The sequence below is a fragment of the Passer montanus genome, unplaced genomic scaffold, assembly GCF_014805655.1.
Source record: "Passer montanus isolate IOZ18808 unplaced genomic scaffold, ASM1480565v1 scaffold62, whole genome shotgun sequence".
Classification (NCBI taxonomy): Eukaryota; Metazoa; Chordata; class Aves; order Passeriformes; family Passeridae; genus Passer; species Passer montanus.
In genome coordinates this window covers 3,273,413-3,291,159 of record NW_024371260.1, presented here as the reverse complement: position 1 = coordinate 3,291,159, position 17,747 = coordinate 3,273,413, and the positions used below count along the sequence as shown (strand labels likewise).

Sequence of the window (17,747 nt, the reverse complement as noted above, 5' to 3'; positions counted from 1 at the left end):
CTGTACATATATGAGCTGTAATTGACCTGTGTGACTCGTACCAGTGTGTGCTGTATGTGTGTGAGCTGTAACTGGACCTGTGTGACTCGTACCAGTGTGTGATCTTTACCTGTGCAAGCTGTGCCTGCTCCTGTGCGGCAGCGCTGGGGCAGTGCCGCGGCTCAGCAGCGATGCGCTCCCGTGTTTTGCCCTTGTTTACGGTATGGCCGCTCCCGGACGCAGCGATACCCTCCCGCCGCCGCGCTCCCGCGCGGGTTCGGGCGCGGCCGGACCCTCCCCGAGGGCGGGCCGGTGCCGGGGTGGAGGCGCTGCCCGCCGCGCTCGGCGGCACGGGCGGCGGCGCTGGGGACGCGGCCCCGGCCTTCCCGCAGCTGCGCAGCCTCAACCTGAGCGCGAACCGGCTGCGGGAGCTGGGCCCGGGGCTCGCCCGCGCCGCGCCGCAGCTGCAGGAGCTGCTGCTGTCCGGGAACCGGCTGCGGGCGCTGCCCGGAGGGCTCCTGCCCCCCGACGGGCCGCCCGCGCCCTTCCCGCTGCTCAGCCGGCTGGACGCGGCCGACAACGAGGTGGCGGAGCTGGGCGCGGACATCGCGGCGCTGCCGGCGCTCAAGGTGCGAGCCGACCCCGCCGCCCCGCCCGGCTCCCCGTGCCGCGCCGCTGAGCGCCCCGTGTCTGTCCCTGCAGAGCCTGGACGTGGCCAACAACCAGCTGCGGGAGCTGCCCGCCGCGCTGGCCGACTGCCCCCGCCTGAAGGAGGCCAACTTCAGGGGCAACCAGCTGCGGGACAAGCGGCTGGAGAAGATGGTCAATGGGTGCCAGACGAAGGCCATTCTGGAGTACCTACGGGCCGGCGGCCGTGGGAAGGGGAAGGCTGAGAGTGGCAGAGAGGACGTCAGGAAGAAGAAGAGGGAGAAGCAGCAGAAGAAGGACAGCGGGGACGTGGAGCAGGATGAGGTGGAAGAGGCGAGCAAGCTGCTGGTGAAGGTTCTGCACGTCTCTGAGAACCCAGCGCCTTTGGTGGTCAAAGTGAGCCCGGGTGTCAAAGATGTGCGAGCCTTCATCGTGTGCTGTGTGCTGAAAGGAGTGAACTTAAAGCCGGGAAACGCTCTCAAGAGGTTCCTGACCGTGCAGGTAACAGCTGCAGCCTCGTGGTATTCATTTGGAATGGGAGAGTTGGAAATAGACAGTTCTGTTTCTGGCAGAGTTGGAAATAGACAGTTCTAGGCCTCTTCCCGCAGATGAGTTTGGGAAACTTAAGGTGAGCTTCTCACTCAGCAAGTGTGAGGGTACAGGTACATGCCAGCAGCGCATGCCTAGTCAGTCTGAAATCAGCAGAACTGGTTTTTGGGAAGGACCCATCAGAGCTGAGGTACTGCCACGAGGGCAGTGGACACACTCACATTTGTGTTGTGACTGTAACAGCAGCTTGTTAGTGCTGTGGAACCTGTTAAAAGCTAAAAATAACCCTGTGTCCCCTGGATTGGCTCCTGATCTGTTAAAACCATGTTTCACACCCAGCTTTCTGACTGAGGTATCCTCCCCACAGACCTGTCCCTGGGCCTGCTGCTCACCTGTCCCTTAGGTGGCAGGTGGGAGCTGCTTTCAGGTTGCAAGGCTTGAGTATTTGGGATTGCTTTCTGACTTAAAATTTGATTCCCCTGTAGAGAAACATGGCATGTGTTGTCAGGCTTTGCATTTGGGATGTAACAGTGATACAGGGAAGGGAAGGGCTCTGTTGTAGTCTCCTGGCTGGTAGTGCTGCCAGCATTAAATATAGAAGATAAGAGGGATAAATCACATTGACTTTTTGGTCTATTTTGATGGCTTCCTTTATGTTCAGACCAAGCTGCACGAGGACATCTGTGAGAAGCGCACAGTGGCCACCATTGCCACCCACGACTTGCAGCTGGTCAAAGCTCCTCTGACATATGATGTTCAGCCTCCTGACGAGCTCAAGGTAGGGCTTAAGGATGCTGTCTTACCCCACAGAACCTAGAAAACAAACTCCAGGAGCTTTACTTCAGATGTTGTACTGGTTTCCTTGCTGTCCTGCTGTACCAGGTGCCTGGTTTAGTACTAGTGACCGAGCTTTTTCACGTGGGTGTTACAGCAGTCCAGGTGAAATGGAAAGTTATTTCCATGCTGAAAAAAGCATGACAACATGCAGGAATACTGTTTAATTATCGACTTGCTTACAGGGGAGTGTTGTAACCCTGGTGTTTGAGTGCAATTGAATGAAAATCTTGCTGTGTGGTGCAGATCATGCCCCTGGGTCGGAAGGAGATCAAGGCAAAGGACCTGCTCCGGCAGCTGCAGCTGGAGGCTGAGGAGCAGCGGAAGCAGAAGAAGCGTCAGAACGTCTCTGGGCTGCACAAGTCAGTGCCTTGCTGTGCTTTTCCCTCATACCTGTGGGTGACTGCACTGGGGATGTGACAGATGCGTTTAGAACAGCAGATAGAAGGGAAGCAGAGTGGACTGAAAGGTGTATGGTGCACGTGCTGTGAGCTCAGGGAATCAGGGATGAGGTAAACTTGACGTAGTAGCAGATGGGCTAAAAGGCAGTGTGTGGCACTGCCCTGTGCTGAGGTCACACACTAATTCCTTTTTGTCACTATTTCCTGCCCTTGTGTCCAGCTGCTCTCTCAGTTGCTCACTTCTTGCTGCTTTTTTCCTCGTGGCAGGTACCTGCAGCTCCTGGATGGCAAAGACAGCTACCCATGCCTGGTGGATGCTGAAGGTGCTGTGATTTCCTTCCCACCAATAACCAACAGTGAGAAAACAAAGGTACTTCTCATTCATGGAAATTCATTAGAAAGAAACACTGCTTAATTATTAATGTGAGATGTTTAACTCAAAGACATACAGTTCTGTGAAACTTGTCCTTGTAGTCCAAGTATAAACTCTTACAGTTTATATGGGTTCCACTGTCACACTGAGAGGGATCTGGGAGTTAGTTACAGTTTTACCTCTGGAAATCTGTTCCAGAGCTCCAGCCTGCCTGTGCAAAGGCTTTGTTGATGGGTAAGAACATGATTTTTGATTTGTAAAGAACAGCAGAGCTTTGCCCTTGATTAAACTGAGTGAAAACCATTGGCTCTGTGGGCTGGAATGTGTCAGGGGGCTGTGGGTAAGCTGCTCTGACTCCTGACTTGCTTTATCTCTGAAACTCTTACAGATTAGAAAAGAGACCCGGGACCTGTTTCTGGAAGTGACAAGTGATACCAGTTTACAGATCTGCAAAGATGTGATGGACACCCTTATCCTGGTAGGGAGTTCAGGAAAATACTCTTCTGTTCTTGGGTGGGCTCCTACCAAATGTGTTATTGCTCACATGTATTGAGAAGAACACAGAAGATGATTTGTATTTTAATAGTATTGTTACTCCCTCTCTTTGTTCCCTGCCACAGAATTGATGTTGTTCTCTGTACTTTGCTTTTAACAGAAAATTGCAGAGCTGAACAGATCTGCCTTGGAGAGCAAGGAAGGCTCTGGTTCAGATATGGAATCGGATGCTCTCTGTGGAGCAGGGAATTTGAACCTGCCCTTGGTGCTGGAGCAGGTGCGAGTGGTGGACACGGATGGGAACTTGAAAGTACTTTATCCTTCAAAAACAGACCTGGCCACAGTTTCCTCTCTGCTGACTGTGATCCGTTAGCAGCTGCCTGAGCTGGGACAGGATTCCATTGCCTTTATTTTGGTTTTTTTTTCGTATATTCAACAACACAACTGGTGCACAGTGAGATGGTTTGGGTTTTTAAAGATGTGGAGCATCCTGCTGGGAAGGCAGTGGCTTCAGAGTTTGATGAGCTACAGCAAGGAGAATTGGGATTTTTCATCCTTAACAGAGATCATCCATGTTAGGCCTGTGCAAAAGAGCAGCATCTTCAAACATGGACTGAAGGCAGAGAAGCTGTTGGATGTCAGAATGCAGTAGAGAAAATCGTTACAATGGTTAAAACAAGCACAACCACATTTTTCTGCAAGATCACTTTTTCCTTTTGGTGTTTCATCTGGATCATTATTATGGCAACAGAAAAATGCAGGAATTGGCAGTGTGGAACTGAGGTCCTCTGCTGGGTACAACCTGGAGTCAGAATGCCAAAGCACTTTGCTGACATCTTGTTCTGCAAAATTTTATTTGGAGTAACTGTGAACATTTAGTTGCTGTCAGAAGCATTTAATTGCTGTCAGAACTTGAGGGATGCATTTTAAAGTGACGGTTTTTGTGTTCAGGCATGAGCACAGCTTCCATTTTTAAGGGATTTGTTGTGTCAGCTGCAGGGTTTGTGTGTCCCAGTGCATTTCAGGGCCACCCTCCATCCCTGTGGGAATTGTGGTGACCTTGTGTGTGCTAGAGAGTTACTGTGGTTGAGCATTGGCTTTGTTCTTGCTGAGGAGGTTCAGGTGCATTCAGAGCTGCCTCCAGCTGGCACTGCTGAGCTCCCTGTCCCCCCAGAGTACAGGCACTGATGCCCAGAGTGACCCTCCTGGAGCTTTCTGCCCCAACCACATATTTTTGCCTTCCAAAATACAGGAAATTGGAGCAGTTCTTGTTTGGCAGTCTCTGGGTGACCTATATTTGTGTGTGTGTGAGCACTGGTGTGAACTCACACCTCTCCCTAAACCAGTTAACTCCCCCAGACTGACTCTCTTCTGGTAAAAATGATATCTCAGAGCTCTAAGTGAACTGCTGCTATGTCAAATACATCCCCATGTTGGGACTTGCACATGGAATGGAAAAATAAAACAGCTTCTGCAGCCCTGGCACTGTCCCTCGTTTTGGCATTGGGGGATGTTCAGTCAGGTCACTTAAAAACTTCCCACGGCAAAAATGGGAATTATACACTCCCCAGCTGCTTGTAGCCAAGTCTGCTTGTGCTTCAGGCTTCTCTGGGAAGTCAAGTGTTACTACAGACCAAGGACTTCCTGTGACTTGAGCTCTGAGCTGGCTGAAACAATTGAACCAGATACTCCCACAGAACTTGGTGTCAGTAAAATGAGTTTAATCTGTTGTAAGGCACCAGCTCCGAGCTGAGAGCCCAGAGCCTGAGGCTGGTGATGGGATCTGGCTCAGCCATCAGAGCCTTTCCATCCTGGAGGATTTCCTTCTCCTAGCTGGTGATGCTGTGCTGCTGTCACTGCTGAGCAGTGATGTCTTGCTGCCCTTGTTCTTCAGCATCTGCTGGAACTCCGTCCGCTCATTAAAGATTTTCTGAAAATCAGCAATATATGAAGAGCTGGGAAGGCTGGGAGCAGCACTGCAAAGTGTCCTCTTACCTCAGCAGTCCCCTCCTGGCTGCTGGAAGCTGTCTGGAAGAGCCACATACCTGCACTGCCTCCAGCACTTCATCATCTGTGAGCTCGCCCTGGGGGTCCTGGCTGCCCTCCACGCTGAACGTAGCCTGGATTATTTTGTTTCTAAACCTTTCAAACTTTGGATAAAAGAGGAGAGCAGGTGTGTTCAGTCTTTATGTGCAATTCCTTGGCATTTGCACTGATTTACAGAGACTGTGCTGTCAGGCTTGGGCAAAGGACTGGTGAATGATGATGTGGAAAAGTGTTTATGTGAAATTACAGGCAGTTTGGGCTTCACTGAAAGTGCTGTGGCAATCATGTGGGTCTAGGTGGACTCTTCCCCTGGCTCCAGGCACATGTGCCTGCAGGAGATGACTTTAGGGTGATTCTTTTACCTTGGGTCTGCAGGAGATGACTTTAGGGTGGTTCTTGTTACCCTGGGTCTGGAAGGATGTTAGAAATCTGGTGATGTAACTGATCTGAACTGCTGTTTCTCAAGAGTTGCTGGTATTTGTGGTCTGTATTCTAAGTGGCACAAGAGCTGCCTGCTCCACAGCTAGGGAGCAAATGGATTGAGATTCCCAAGTGTGTCCCAAGAGGGAGACAGGGCTCTGAGGTGACAGAGGCCACGCTTACCTTGCTGCTGATGAGCTCCAGTGCCACTCTGCTTTGCAGCTCTGTGTGCTGCAGTGTCTCAACCTGGCTCTGGGTCTCCTTCTGGGCCTGTTTCTGCATCAGGAGGTGGAGGCGGGTGGTCACAACCTCAGCCTGCAGCTGGCTGACTGTCCCCTGTAGCTCACTGATGAGCTTGTTCTGCTCAGCCAGCTGGAGTTCCTGTTCTGTAACAACCTGAGCAGATACAGAAATCCAACTGTCAGTGGGGAGAAGAAAAGTGAGCAAGTTTGGCCTCATTTTCCCACTATTTGATCCAAAGGTTTCCTGGGCAGAATCTATGGACTGACAATCTCACCAGTACTGGTAGATGTTATTATTTGATGTTTTCTCTAAAACTATTTGGATTGAGTGGAGCTTTTTTATGCCAAACTCCACCAGCCCTAAAACTAGCCCAGTGAAGCAGCAAACACCAGACTTTTATGTAGAGGCTTTGCACGAATTCACCCGTTGAAGGTTGTGGTTCTCCTCCTCCATCATCACCACCGCTTCTTCCTGCCTCTGTTCTTCTGTGAGGCTGCAGAGCTGTAAGGAGAATATTTTACACTTCAGTTTCACAGCTACAGCTGCCACTCCTGCCTAAGAGAGAGGGACTTGTTGCAAAAATCCCAAATTCCCAGCTGCCCTGTCTCCTGCTAGCCATGGCCACCACGCTCTTGGGCCGTACCTTGTCAGACACAGCTTGGAGCTGGACTTCTCTCTCTCTGAGCTGCTTCTGGAGCAATTCCTTTTCAGATCTGATTCTCCGAAGCTCAGATTCTTGGATCTCCATCTGTCTTTGCAAGGAAGAGATGGCACCTGTAAAGTGGGAGAGCACTCTGTTAGCAAAGCAAATCCCTGCTGAACGCTCTGTGGCTGCTTTGTTCAGGTGAGCATAAGCAAAGCCACTGTGGGAACAGTCTGGGACCAGACTTGGGTCACATTAATGCTGCAGCTGCAGTAATTCTGGGTGATAATGTGGTTTGTGGGTTTGTACAGTCTGGGGAAGAAAAGGTGGTTTCACTTCAGGGTGACTAATTGTGGCATTCCACTACCACAAGGAGCTGACAAGAAAGAGACTGTTTACAAGGTCCTGGAGTGACAGGAGAAGGGGGAATGGCTTCAGACTGATAGAGAGCAGGGTTAGATTGGATATATGGAAAAAATTCTTCCCTGTGAGGGTGAGGAGACCCTGGCCTAGGGTGCCCAGAGAAGCTGTGGCTGCCCCTGGATCCCTGGCAGTGCCCAAGGCCAGGCTGGACAGGGCTTGGAGCAGCCTGGGATGGTGGAAGGTGTCCCTGCCCACGACAGGGGGTGGCACTGGGTGATTTTTAAGGACCTTCCAACCCAAACCATTCTGTTATTCCACGTGTATTAAACAACCCAGCTTTGAGGTGGGCACTGCTCTGAGGATACACAGAGTGGGCTCCTCAAGCCCCGCTGTGCCACTCTGCTCAGCGCTTTCTCTGCCGGGTTTTCTCATGTCCTTCACTTCCATGGGCAGAAAGAAAATGTTTTCAAAACAAGCAGCTTTTCAGCCTGTGAGCGACACCCTGTAATGTTTCCAAGGTGAGAGGAGCCGAACTGAATGAGACCTGGGCGGGTAAAGGCGTGCTCTGGGCACTCCCCCATGTACCTATGGCCATTTTGTGGTCATCCTTGGCTTTCCGCAGCTCCTGCTGGAGCTCCTGCATGGTTTCGGTGAGCTCTGGTCCCTGCGGGCCATCGGCCTCCATCGCTCGGAGCTGGGGCCGGGGTCGGGGTCTCTCCCGGCGCCGCGGCGCTCGGAGCGGGCCCGCTGCCGGGCAACGGCGTGAGGCGGGCGGGCCTTCCGCTTCCGAGTCAGCGGGGCCGCGCCATGGGGCGGAGGAGGAAGACCCTGCACGACTACGCGGCCGAGTTCTCGGAGCTGTCGGTGCGGCGGGAGCCGCCGGGGTCGGGCCCGGCGGGCGCCGTGGAGACGCTGCTGTGCACGCCGTGCCAGCTGCCGCTGAGGGTGCGCCGCGACCGCATCCTGGAGCACCTCAGCTCGGGCCGCCACTGCCGCAACCGCCGCCTGCTCCGGCAGCTCGGGCTGCGCGCCCCGGGGCTCCGGTGAGGGACGCAGCGCTGCTGGGGATCGCCCCTCGGCCTTTCCCTGCCTCACCCGACCGACCACTGCTCCGCCTCACCCGGCCTTTCCCTGCCTCACCCACCTTATTTCAGTCTCATCCGACCGACCACTGCTCCGGCTTATCTTGCCCTTTCCTGCCTCACCCGCCTCATCTCAGTCTCGCCTGACCGACCACTGCTCGGGTTCCTCCCGCCCTTCCCTACCTCATGCACCCTATTTCAGTCTCACCCTATTTCAGTCTCACCCGACACACCCCTTCTCGGGCTCATCCTGCCTTTTTCTGCCTCACCTGCCTCATCTCAGTCTCACCCGACCAACCACTGCTCCGGTTTATCCTGCCTTTCCCTGCCTCACTCACCCTATTTCAGTCTCACCCGACTGACCCCTGCTCGGACTTAACCCTCGGTCTTTCCCTGCCTCATCCACCCCATCTCAGTCTCACCCGACCCACCACCCCTTCTCGGGCTCATCCTGCCCTTCCCTGCCTCACTCACCCTATTTCAGTCTCACCCGACACACCCCTGCTGGGGCTCATCCTGCCCTTCCCTGCCTCACCCACCTCATTTCAGTCTCACCCGAGCTCAGAACATTATCCCCAGCTGGACCAGTGCCCGTTCCCCTGTGCTGGGCACTGCTGAGGCCCCTCAAGTTCTGTGGGGCCGTGCCCAGTTCTGTTCCTCACTACAAAACAGACATTGAGGGGCTGGAGTGTGTCCAGAGAAGGGCACGGAGCTGGGGAGTCAGTCCTATGCGGAGTGGCTGAGGGAGCTGCGGGTGGCAATTAGTGCTGTGGTTTAATTAACAAGGAGGTGTTCAGTCAAAGGTCTGCCTTGATGATCTTGGAGGTCTTAATGATTCTTTAATTATCTGTCTCACCTGACCCCACTCAGGAAGCATTTGGACAGCATCCTCAGACATATGGTGGCATTCTTGGGGTGTTCTTATGCAGGGTGTTCTCAAGAGTTGGATGTGATGATCCTTGTGGGTCCCTTCCAGCTCAGGATATTCTCTGATCTCTGTCTCCTCAGCTCTGCAGATCCTGACTCCAGCCTGAACCTGAGCCTTCCCCTGCCACTCGACGTGCCCTCCCTGCTCTCCCATCCCTCCTTCCTCATCACCACTGAATCTGGCACCGGCTACAGCATGGTTCCCTCCCCACCCTCCTGCCACAAGCTGCTGGCTCCCCACCACCCCGTCCCTGCCACGCATAGGGACGACCCAGCACCTTCCACCAGCCACCCCTCACCGCTGGCCACCTTCCACAGCAGGACTGCCCCTCTTGGCCACAGTGGGCCCGCACCTGATGCCTCCAACAGCCCGACACCCCCCTCATCTCACGGTGACAGCGGCGTTGGCCTCGCGCTCTTCGGCGCAGGGCTCATGAGCACAGCCTTGCTGCAAAGCCTGCTGGAGGAGGCGGGCTGCTGCCTGCTGTACGTGCTGGAGGATCAGCTGGAGGAGGTGAAACGTGCCTTTGGTGCCCAGGTCCCCGGTGGTGCCATCGTGCTGCGGCAGCAGGATGCCAGCGTCGCGCTCAGCGATCCGCGGTACTGACGGCCACCAGCTCCTGTGTGTGGCTCTGCTCAGGGCAGGGGGGGGTCTATACAAGCCTTGCTTTCCCCTCTGGGAAACTCTGGTAGCCCCAGACTGTGCCTCTGGCCATCCCTGTGGGAGTGAAGGGTTCTTTTGTCACCTATCCACGGGTCCTTCAGGAGTCTCTGAGGAAATGAACTGGGCTTGCGTACCCAGATTAATGGAAACTTGGAGGTGTTCAGTTACAGGCAGTTTTGTTAAATAATAAAACCCATTTTCCCCAATTCCTACAGAACAATAATAAATGACACCTTCCCTGCTGCCAGCCAGTTTCCCTGTCTCAGAGCAGTCGGCTGAGTTTGGTGGCTCTTGGAGCTCTGAGATAAGCGAGGGTTGGTGTCAATAGAGAGGATTGTGGCATTTTGATTTACAGTTGAACTGAACAACTGTAACATCACTAAAGTGCTGTTGCTGTCAGGTCTAAAATATTGCAGGAGCAAAAGCAGAGCTTTTAGAAAAGGCAGATTTGATATTAACAAATGAATCACAGGAAGCTAAGATGCATTGATCAGCTCTACCACATAAATACTTTGGCTTTCTCTGTGTGTATTAACTGACAGGATTTAAATCCTTTTTAAAGAAAACCTTTAAAATACTTTCTCCTAGAAGATGCAGGAAAAGCAGTGCAATTCCTTTGTGCCACTTGTGATTCTAACCTATGTGTGTTACTCTATATTTCATCTTTGGAGCAAGCACCAAATTCCTTCTATAACCCAGCTGGCTCTTCCAGAGCAATGGGACTTTAGGTTTTTTTAACTGTAACCAAATAGAAGTTTTGAGCACTGTTTAATCTAGTGAAAACCTTGTCCTTACTGAAGATCTGTCTTGATTCCTGCAGAGTCTCTGGAGCTATTATTTGTTCCCCACCTGACAAAGCCCCTGAGATGGTAAGAGATGCCTTACAAGCAGGTGAGAGGAGCAGCTACACATTCAGCTTTTCCCTGTGCCCATTGATGTGCACTTGTGAGTGTGTTTGTGTTTCAGCAGCAGCCCTGGAGTTGTGCAGGCTCTCAAATTGTGTAATTAAAGTGACTGAGATCCCTGCTGATGTTAAAGGCTGGACACCAGTGGGGTTTGTGCTATGCTGGTATGACTGGGCAGTGTCTCATCCTAAAATCCCACCGGGGCTCACAGGAAAGCTGTCACCAAAACAGTCCCACTGCTGGGGTCTGGGACAGCTGAAACCACAGCAGGCAGGCAGAAGGGGATAAATGCCATCAAAACCAGAAATGTAACGAGCTGTTTCTGCAATGTCAAGGTGTTTTGTGCAGCTGTGTCTCCCCTGAGCCCTGTGTGTGTCCTGTTTTGCACAGGTAAAGGTGTGTTCTGCGAGGGGCTGCCCAGCTTGGACAGACAGACAGCAGAAGCCTGTTTCGATGAGGCCGACAGGTGTGGGAGGCCACTTGTGTGTGGGTTCTACAAGTAAGACCTGTGGTTTTCCTGTGATTTATTCTTGATAAAATCCCATGTCTGCAAGCAGCACTGATTCCTCAGGCTTTCCTGCCTTTGTCCTCAAATCTGCTTTGTTTCACCTCATTCCTTGTTCCCCTTGGAAGGCGCTTTGACCCAGCCCTGCAGTTCCTGTACAAGAAGGTGCGGGACAGCCAGGCCCTGGGCAGGATCCAGCGGATATGGACCCGCAGCAGCCTCTATCCTGCAGCCTCTCTGAGCCTGCTGAAAGCCTCAGGTACCCACCAGCTCCCTGCTCAAGAGTCTGGGCTCCACTCAAAGTCATGGAATGGTTCGGGTGGGAAAGGACATTTAAGCTCATCTGTTCCACCCCCTGCCATGGGCAGAGACACCTTAACCAGACCAGGCTGATCCAAAACCTGTCCTGGAAATGCCTCTGTGTTCTGTGGGAATTCACCTGAATTTGTATAGCCTTAAGATCCATGGGGAGGAGTGTTTTTTGAGGAGTGTTTTCTTTATCAAACTTCATTTCTGTGCATTTTTTTTGTCTCTTTAGTATTAGTTCCTTCACTGTGGGGGCTTTTTATACCATCTCTGTGCAGTTCAGAAATGTACATTGGCGGTGGGTTTCAATATGGAAACACTAATACCCAGTTTTGGTTCTTCCAGGTGGAATTTTTTACAATGCTGCTGTGCATGACATAGATATTATCAGTTGGTTGTTGGGAGAGAGTGTACCAGATATAGTATTTTCCCTGGGCCATGCCTTCTGTGCAGGTAACAATGAGTCTTTTCATGGTTTATTGGGTACCTCTGGACTTCAGGGTTAAAACTGGGAAGAAAGAAGGAACGAGAGCATTATAGCCATGACAATTGTTCCATCATGGATCAGCTGAATAAACAGGCTGGTGGAGCAGAAGGCAGATTCCTTGGGGGTATTTGGTGAATATCTCTGAATCTGGTGAATCTCCTGCTGATGTGAAGTAGTTGCAGTGGAGTTATCATTGAATTTGACTCTGCAGGACACCAGGTTTGGAACCAGAGTGCAGAAGATAACTGGGCTAAGGTTTGAGCTCACAAGAATGTCAATGAAATGTTAATTCTCTGCTTTCTCTGGCCCTTCCCTGTGGATCCCACCACAAAGCTGTGTGTTTGCTCTGGGTCAAGTTGGGCTGCCATGCACACTCTGGGTTACCACACTCATTTAAACGAACCATAAAAGGTGGAAGCTGCCATTTTTGAAATGAAAATGCAGAGTTTTTAATTAAAGTAATTGCAGCAGCTGCCAGGCTTGGCTGGCTGGGGTGAGGAGGGGCAGGATGCAATGCTCTCTTCCATGGCACACATTGAAATGCAGCAAACAAGAGCCCTCCAGGAGGGTTCTGTACCCTCTGTCTTGCTCCTGGAACGTGCTGGAAGTTGTCTGATCCTGGAGGCAGAGGTGTGTGCTCTCGTTAGGGAGCTGCAGGCTGGGGAGGTGCAGTTGGGCCTGGGGCTGTGTGTTCCTGCAGAACTGCCTGTGTTCCATCAGGATGCACTGGTGAAGCAGCTGGAGTGCTGTACCAGTGCATCCTGTGAGAAGGTGTCACAAAGCCAGTGTCACCTCCTGAACGAAGAACAGCAGTTTGTAGCTGTAGGATGTGCTGGTTTCTGTTCCTGGGGTGAGCCAGGCCTGTTTTGTCCCCAGACATGGGCTGCCTGAGGGACGTGGACACGGTTGCCATCAGCATGAAGTTCCCCAGCGGAGCCATTGCCACTCTGGACATCAGCCAGCACTGCACCAGGAGCTGTGACCAGCGGCTGGAGGTGGGGCCCTGCTGCTCAGTCAAGTCTGCTCTGACTCCACAGCCCAGCACAATTTTTCCCCTCTGGGTGTGCCTGCAGCACATTTCCCAAAACCCCTCTGTTACAGAATCACTGAGGTTGGAAAAGACCTCCAGGATCATCAGATCCAAACTGTCACCAAATCCCCACCTTGTCACCCAGAGCAGATCTTTAAGTGCCACATCTGTTTGTTGGGCTGTTGCCTCAGCAGCAGTGGCTTCTTGTCCTTTTTCAATCTACAATCCACTTTCTCTTTTCTCACCCAGATTTTCTCTCTGTCCCATGCATTATGTGGTGTTATAAACTGCATGAATCATACCAGAGCAGGAGCTGGTGTCAGCTCTCCTGAGGCTGCAGTTGTGCAGATTTCCTATGTCCTTTCCAGAGTAGAAGTGTAAATTCCTATAGTCATGAATAATTACAGCTAGCTATGGGGGCTGGTCTTGGGGAGGAATTTCTGTTGGGCACTTCTAAAAGGGTCTTTGTTCAGGTGAGATATCACACAAGTGGAAACCACTGTAGTACAGCAGATCCATGGTGTTTCTGTTGTGTCGGAGCCATACCAGGGCTGGGGCAGGTGAAATTCTCTTCATTTCAGATCCTGCTTTTGTCTTGGTTTTACAAACCAGGGCTTCTCTAACCTGGCCAGGTGTGTGAGATTGAAAATGTGATAATTTAAAAATGCTCTTTCTTCCTTGTTGTGCTCCTTCCCTCAGGTTCACGGGTCTCAAGGGACGTTAAGGGTGGACAACCAGAACCCCCTGGGCATCACAGAGCATGGGACTTCTGTGTCCATCTGTCCCCAGACCCAAGCTGAGCGCTATAGAGATGCATACAGGGAGCTCTTCCGGCACTTTCTGAGAACCCTGAAAGGTGGGACAAGGCTTAAATTGGTGGCTGGTGTTGCTTTGGGTTGGTTTTGTTGGGGGATGCACTGTGTCAGGTCATGGGGATGGGTGGGGGATGGTGATCTGAAACTCTGCTGGGAAGAAATGAGAGTTGGGAGGGGAAATTGCCTTGGACCTTCCTGTCCTTTGTGGTGAAAGCAGCTGTTTGTGACAGCCAAGAGATCCTCACCTGAGTCCTGGCTGCCCAGAAGGGATAAAAATCACAGAATCATGGAGTGGCTTGGGTAGGAAGAAGCTTTGAAGATCACCTACTCCAAGCTATTTTTGTTCAGCATACTTCAGTTCTTGTGGCTGCATTGACAGGGGGGGCTGAAATGTTTTAACTCCTGCAGCCCCAGTGCTGTGGTGGGATCTGTGCTCACAGGGGACTGTGGGTTTCATCCATGTTGCTGTCCCACAGGCCAGGAGACCCCTGTGGTCACCAAGGAGCAGTTCCTCTGGACAATGCAGGTCGCTGCAGCAGCTGAGCAGTCCTGGAGGGATGGATCTGCTGTGGACTTGCGCAGCAGTGCCACTGGAGTCAAGGCTGAGCTCGTGTGACAGCCACTCCCACCCCGTGGCCTCAGCAGGAGCCTGGATGATGGTTTTAGTGGTCCCACTGGGAATGCCCAGCAGACAGAGGCACTTCTGAACCAGGAGCACTTGGTGCTGGGGCAGTGCAGGGTTCCTACCATGTTAGCCAGAGCCTGCAAGAAATTCCCTGTGGTTTCATCCAGGTGGCTTTTCCTCCTGGAGAGTGCTGCTGGCCACAGAGCTCTGTTTCCCTGGGAGAAGAGCGATGCTCCTCAGGCCAGGCAGGGTGGTTGTAGGACCACCAATAGCTGGGATGAAGGAGAAATCTCCCCTTGGAGAGGGAAGAGCCACTGCCTGCCTGGAGGAGAAGTCACAAGCAGACGCCTTCCCAGCAGTGCCACAAGGGAGGATTTAATACTCAGGAGCATCTGTGAGATATGTTTAGATTGGATATATGGAAGGAATTCTTCCCTTTGAGGGTGGTGAGGAGCTGGAATGATTTCCCAGAGAAGCTGTGGCTGCCCCTGGATCCCTGGAAGTGTCCAGGGCCAGGCTGGACAGGGCTGGGAGCAAGCTGGGATAATGGAAGGAATTTTTTTTTCTTTTTTTTCTTTTCTTTTTTTTTCTTTTTTTTTAAATTGAATTACAACAACATTCTTGACTTCTTCCATTTCAAGGCATTAGTTTATAAACTTCTCACAAGAGCCTTTAGTTCAATCAATTTCCAATTCCTACCTGTGGAATATATACTCCTAAAACTAGAAATAATGGTGAAATTTATGTTCTTTTTGGGAAATTGTTTTTAACAGTGTCATTTTTCAAGCTCAGAAAAACTGTCTTAATGCTTGTTGTCCATTCCATTCACTTTTCTTTAGTCATTTATGGAGAAAAAAAATGTTTTATGTGTTCAGAACCTGGTTTTTGCCTCTCTGTACTTGCTGCAGCAGATTAGTACACAATGGTGGATTTCTTTTTTGTTTCAGTAGCTTCAGGCCCTTTGAGGTCCTACAGTTGAAGGTTTACTATATGGTAGGAGGGCACTTTCTGTCCAGTTTTAATTTCCACATTGCTTTTATTGTGTTACAAAAGAAAAAAAAAACCAACAAAAAAAACCCCCAAAAAAACAAAACAAAACAAAAAAAACCAACCCAAAACAAAAGAGAAACCACAGCTATAAAAATAACACATTTTCCAAAGATAACATTACAAAAAAATACAATTCCTATCACAGAGTGATCCATTAATACTGCTGGGAACAGTCCTGGGAATGCTGGAAATGTGAGTGGTTGTTGCAAAAGCTTTAAAGCATTAAAGTGCTTTACTGAGCCATTTCCTGGGGACACAGAGTCCCTGTCAGCCACACCAGGGGAGCTCCCAGTCCCAAAGGTTCCCAATCCCTGTGGTGTGAGGGGTGGGGTGGTGGCTGCACCTGCAGCTCACCAGTACCCGAGGGAGAGGAGGGACAAGAGGCAGCCTCTGTGTGCTGAAGGCTCAGAGCTGTGGGACACCCAGACAGGGCTTTGGAGGAGGGCCCAGGGCTGTGGGTGCAGCACATCCAGTGGTCACACTCCTGTCCCCACTGGAGAGGGAACAGCCACTGCCTGCCTGGAAGAGAAGTCACATCTCAGGTTAGCCCTGGTGGGACTTGAGCTCTTCTGCTCTTGCTTAGAGGGTCCAGGGCTTTGGGAAGGGTATCCAGCCCCTTCCCCAGCCTGGGGGTGATGGGGAGCAGGTGCAGGGCTGCCTTTGGAGGCCTCCAGAGGGAGAGCAGCAGTGGGAATGTGCTGGGCAGCATCATCTCTGCAGGTTCCCTCAGGCTGCCCAAAATCTCGAGTGACCCAGGGCTGAGGGGGCAGGTGCAGCAGCTCCCTGCCCTCCCTCCCACAGTGACAGCTCCTGTGACTTCCAGTGCCTTTCCAAGACCTCTTGCCTTCCCAAATGTGTAGGGTATAGGGAACACACCTTTTTGTGTCCTTGCTTTCTGTGAAGGCTTTTTTCCCCTGTCTGAATCAACAGAGGAATTGCAGCTGGGGAAAATGATGAGGAACAGAAGAGAATTGGGCAGCCAGTCCATGCTGTGCTCCAAAAAGATGGAATTTACACCATGACATTCCAGCTTGTCAGGTCTGACCTGTCAACAAAACTCCCCAAGGGAGCAGGGAAGGGTTATCCAGACCTCTGACTTCCCAGGACAATCAGTGGCTTTCCCCCTCCTCAACTGCATGCAAGAGATTCAGAGGAGGGAAAAAACTGTGTTTTGAATAGATAAGGCTGGAGACAGGATTCTCTGCATGTTTACATGCTACAACATGGAATTAATTTACTTGACACTGCGGTGTCTCAGGAGTCAGTATCAATTTTTATAGCTTACATGAAAATAAATCTTTCTCTGTCCTTACAGCACAACGAGTTTACTGTATGTACATTCTGTTTATATACACCAACCTTTAAGTACAAGAACACATCGGACAAACAGGGTCTTTCTGGCTCTACTGAGGGCTGAGGGAAGGGGTGCATTTGGCAGTCCATGGAAAAGCAGGATGTGGCTTCACACCAGTCCCTGGCCATGCCTGCACAGATCAGGGCTGAGTCTGTTGCAGTGACAGAGCCCTCTCAGTTTGGGACACCATGAAGAACACGGACGGCAACAGGGGTGAGAAAAATGTGCTGTCCTTACACGGCTGGATGCAGGGATGCTCCAGGAAAACACAAACCACACAGTGCCTCCTGTGCCGTGGGCAGGCAGAAATCCCACTCCGGCTGCTGAGCTGGCTCGGCTGCCCTCCTCCTTTCCTTCCTCCTCCTCCTCCTCACCTCCAGTTTCCTCCCCGGGCAGGCACCTCCTGCCTGGCTCAGGGCCTGCAGTTCCCCTGGATAACAAAGTTAAACTTCTCCAGGTGCCCAAGGCTGCAAATACATTTTGAGGGGGGGGTTTTATCACCCCGCCGGTGTCTCGCTGCCACCTCTGGAGCCCCTCAGTTGATCTCTCCCTCCGTGAACTCCTCCTTTATGGACTGCTTGCGGGATTTGCAGTCCGGGAGGTCGAAGCCGAAGTCGGCCCAGTCGTCGGCGGCGCCGCGGTTGGGGATGGTGATGGTGTGGCGCACGCGGAAGTGCACGGCCTCCATCACCCGCTGCCGCTGCAGCTCGCCCGAGCTGCCGATGGAGATGGTGGAGGCGTTGCTGCTGCTGGAGCGGATCAGCTGCTGGGCCCCGTAGTCGTGGCTCTGCTTGAGCTCCTGCAGGCCCCGCCAGATGATCATGCGGTACTGCTCCGGGACCTTCAGTGCTGCGAGATCCTGCAAGGACAACACCGCTGAGTGGGGTTGTGCCAGCAGGAGAGAGCCCCAGGTTGTGCTTTTGGGGTGACACAATGCCCAACAGAGCAGAGCTGGACCTCCCACCATGGCCATGGTGCCTCATCCCCTGGGTTATTTCTCGTT

At 52.0% G+C, this 17,747-nt stretch overlaps 4 protein-coding genes across 7 annotated transcripts in view; 2 read left to right on the top strand and 2 right to left on the bottom strand.

Annotated features, from left to right (window-relative positions):
* Positions 1-170: 170 nt before the first annotated feature.
* LRRC47 (leucine rich repeat containing 47) lies at positions 171-4,760 on the top strand. The gene is made up of 7 exons (XM_039727558.1): positions 171-608; positions 682-1,128; positions 1,838-1,954; positions 2,257-2,372; positions 2,679-2,781; positions 3,173-3,262; positions 3,440-4,760. The coding sequence occupies exons 1-7, from the start codon at positions 171-173 to the stop codon at positions 3,650-3,652; spliced, it is 1,524 nt and encodes a 507-aa protein (XP_039583492.1). The 3' UTR covers positions 3,653-4,760.
* CCDC27 (coiled-coil domain containing 27) lies at positions 3,696-9,068 on the bottom strand. Of its 2 annotated transcripts, none has more exons than XM_039727808.1 (6): positions 8,139-9,068; positions 6,632-6,762; positions 6,412-6,489; positions 5,929-6,141; positions 5,325-5,429; positions 3,696-5,209 (listed from the first exon to the last, which is right to left on the bottom strand). In XM_039727808.1, exons 2-6 carry the CDS (start codon positions 6,734-6,736, stop codon positions 5,075-5,077), a joined length of 636 nt encoding a protein of 211 aa, XP_039583742.1. In that variant the 5' UTR covers positions 6,737-6,762; positions 8,139-9,068; the 3' UTR covers positions 3,696-5,074. The 2 variants fall into 2 exon arrangements, with proteins under 2 accessions (XP_039583742.1, XP_039583741.1); XM_039727807.1 differs by lacking the exon at positions 8,139-9,068 and adding an exon at positions 7,580-7,691.
* Positions 7,711-16,710, top strand: LOC120511134 (myo-inositol 2-dehydrogenase-like). The gene is made up of 9 exons (XM_039727806.1): positions 7,711-8,037; positions 9,085-9,603; positions 10,488-10,558; positions 10,963-11,071; positions 11,206-11,336; positions 11,729-11,836; positions 12,747-12,865; positions 13,600-13,756; positions 14,192-16,710. Exons 1-9 carry the CDS (start codon positions 7,802-7,804, stop codon positions 14,329-14,331), a joined length of 1,590 nt encoding a protein of 529 aa, XP_039583740.1. The 5' UTR covers positions 7,711-7,801; the 3' UTR covers positions 14,332-16,710.
* Positions 14,883-17,747, bottom strand: part of TP73 (tumor protein p73) — a 30,509-nt gene continuing 27,644 nt past the window's right edge. For 2 of the 3 annotated variants that reach the window (XM_039727804.1, XM_039727803.1), the window contains exon 14: positions 14,883-17,603. In XM_039727804.1, the coding sequence (XP_039583738.1) occupies positions 17,280-17,603 (324 nt within the window). In that variant the 3' untranslated portion in view covers positions 14,883-17,279. The remainder of the gene's footprint in view (positions 17,604-17,747) is intronic. The other variant, XM_039727805.1, reaches the window with a different exon arrangement.

What these genes read in the sequence shown, in the direction of transcription:
- LRRC47 (XM_039727558.1), top strand. Translation starts at nt 171, where the DNA reads ATGCGCTCCCGTGTTTTGCCCTTGTTTACGGTATGGCCGCTCCCGGAC. An exon ending in AGAGGTTCCTGACCGTGCAG is followed by an intron (nt 1,129 to 1,837) that starts GTAACAGCTGCA and finishes CTTTATGTTCAG; the next exon opens with ACCAAGCTGCACGAGGACAT. An exon ending in AGCCTCCTGACGAGCTCAAG is followed by an intron (nt 1,955 to 2,256) that starts GTAGGGCTTAAG and finishes TGTGTGGTGCAG; the next exon opens with ATCATGCCCCTGGGTCGGAA.
- CCDC27 (XM_039727807.1), bottom strand. Translation starts at nt 7,679, where the DNA reads ATGGAGGCCGATGGCCCGCAGGGACCAGAGCTCACCGAAACCATGCAG. An exon ending in TGGAGCTCATCAGCAGCAAG is followed by an intron (nt 5,430 to 5,928) that starts GTAAGCGTGGCC and finishes TTTTATCCAAAG; the next exon opens with TTTGAAAGGTTTAGAAACAA. An exon ending in AAGTGCTGGAGGCAGTGCAG is followed by an intron (nt 5,210 to 5,324) that starts GTATGTGGCTCT and finishes GCTGATTTTCAG; the next exon opens with AAAATCTTTAATGAGCGGAC.
- LOC120511134 (XM_039727806.1), top strand. Translation starts at nt 7,802, where the DNA reads ATGGGGCGGAGGAGGAAGACCCTGCACGACTACGCGGCCGAGTTCTCG. An exon ending in GTCGCGCTCAGCGATCCGCG is followed by an intron (nt 9,604 to 10,487) that starts GTACTGACGGCC and finishes TGATTCCTGCAG; the next exon opens with AGTCTCTGGAGCTATTATTT. An exon ending in CTTGTGTGTGGGTTCTACAA is followed by an intron (nt 11,072 to 11,205) that starts GTAAGACCTGTG and finishes TCCCCTTGGAAG; the next exon opens with GCGCTTTGACCCAGCCCTGC.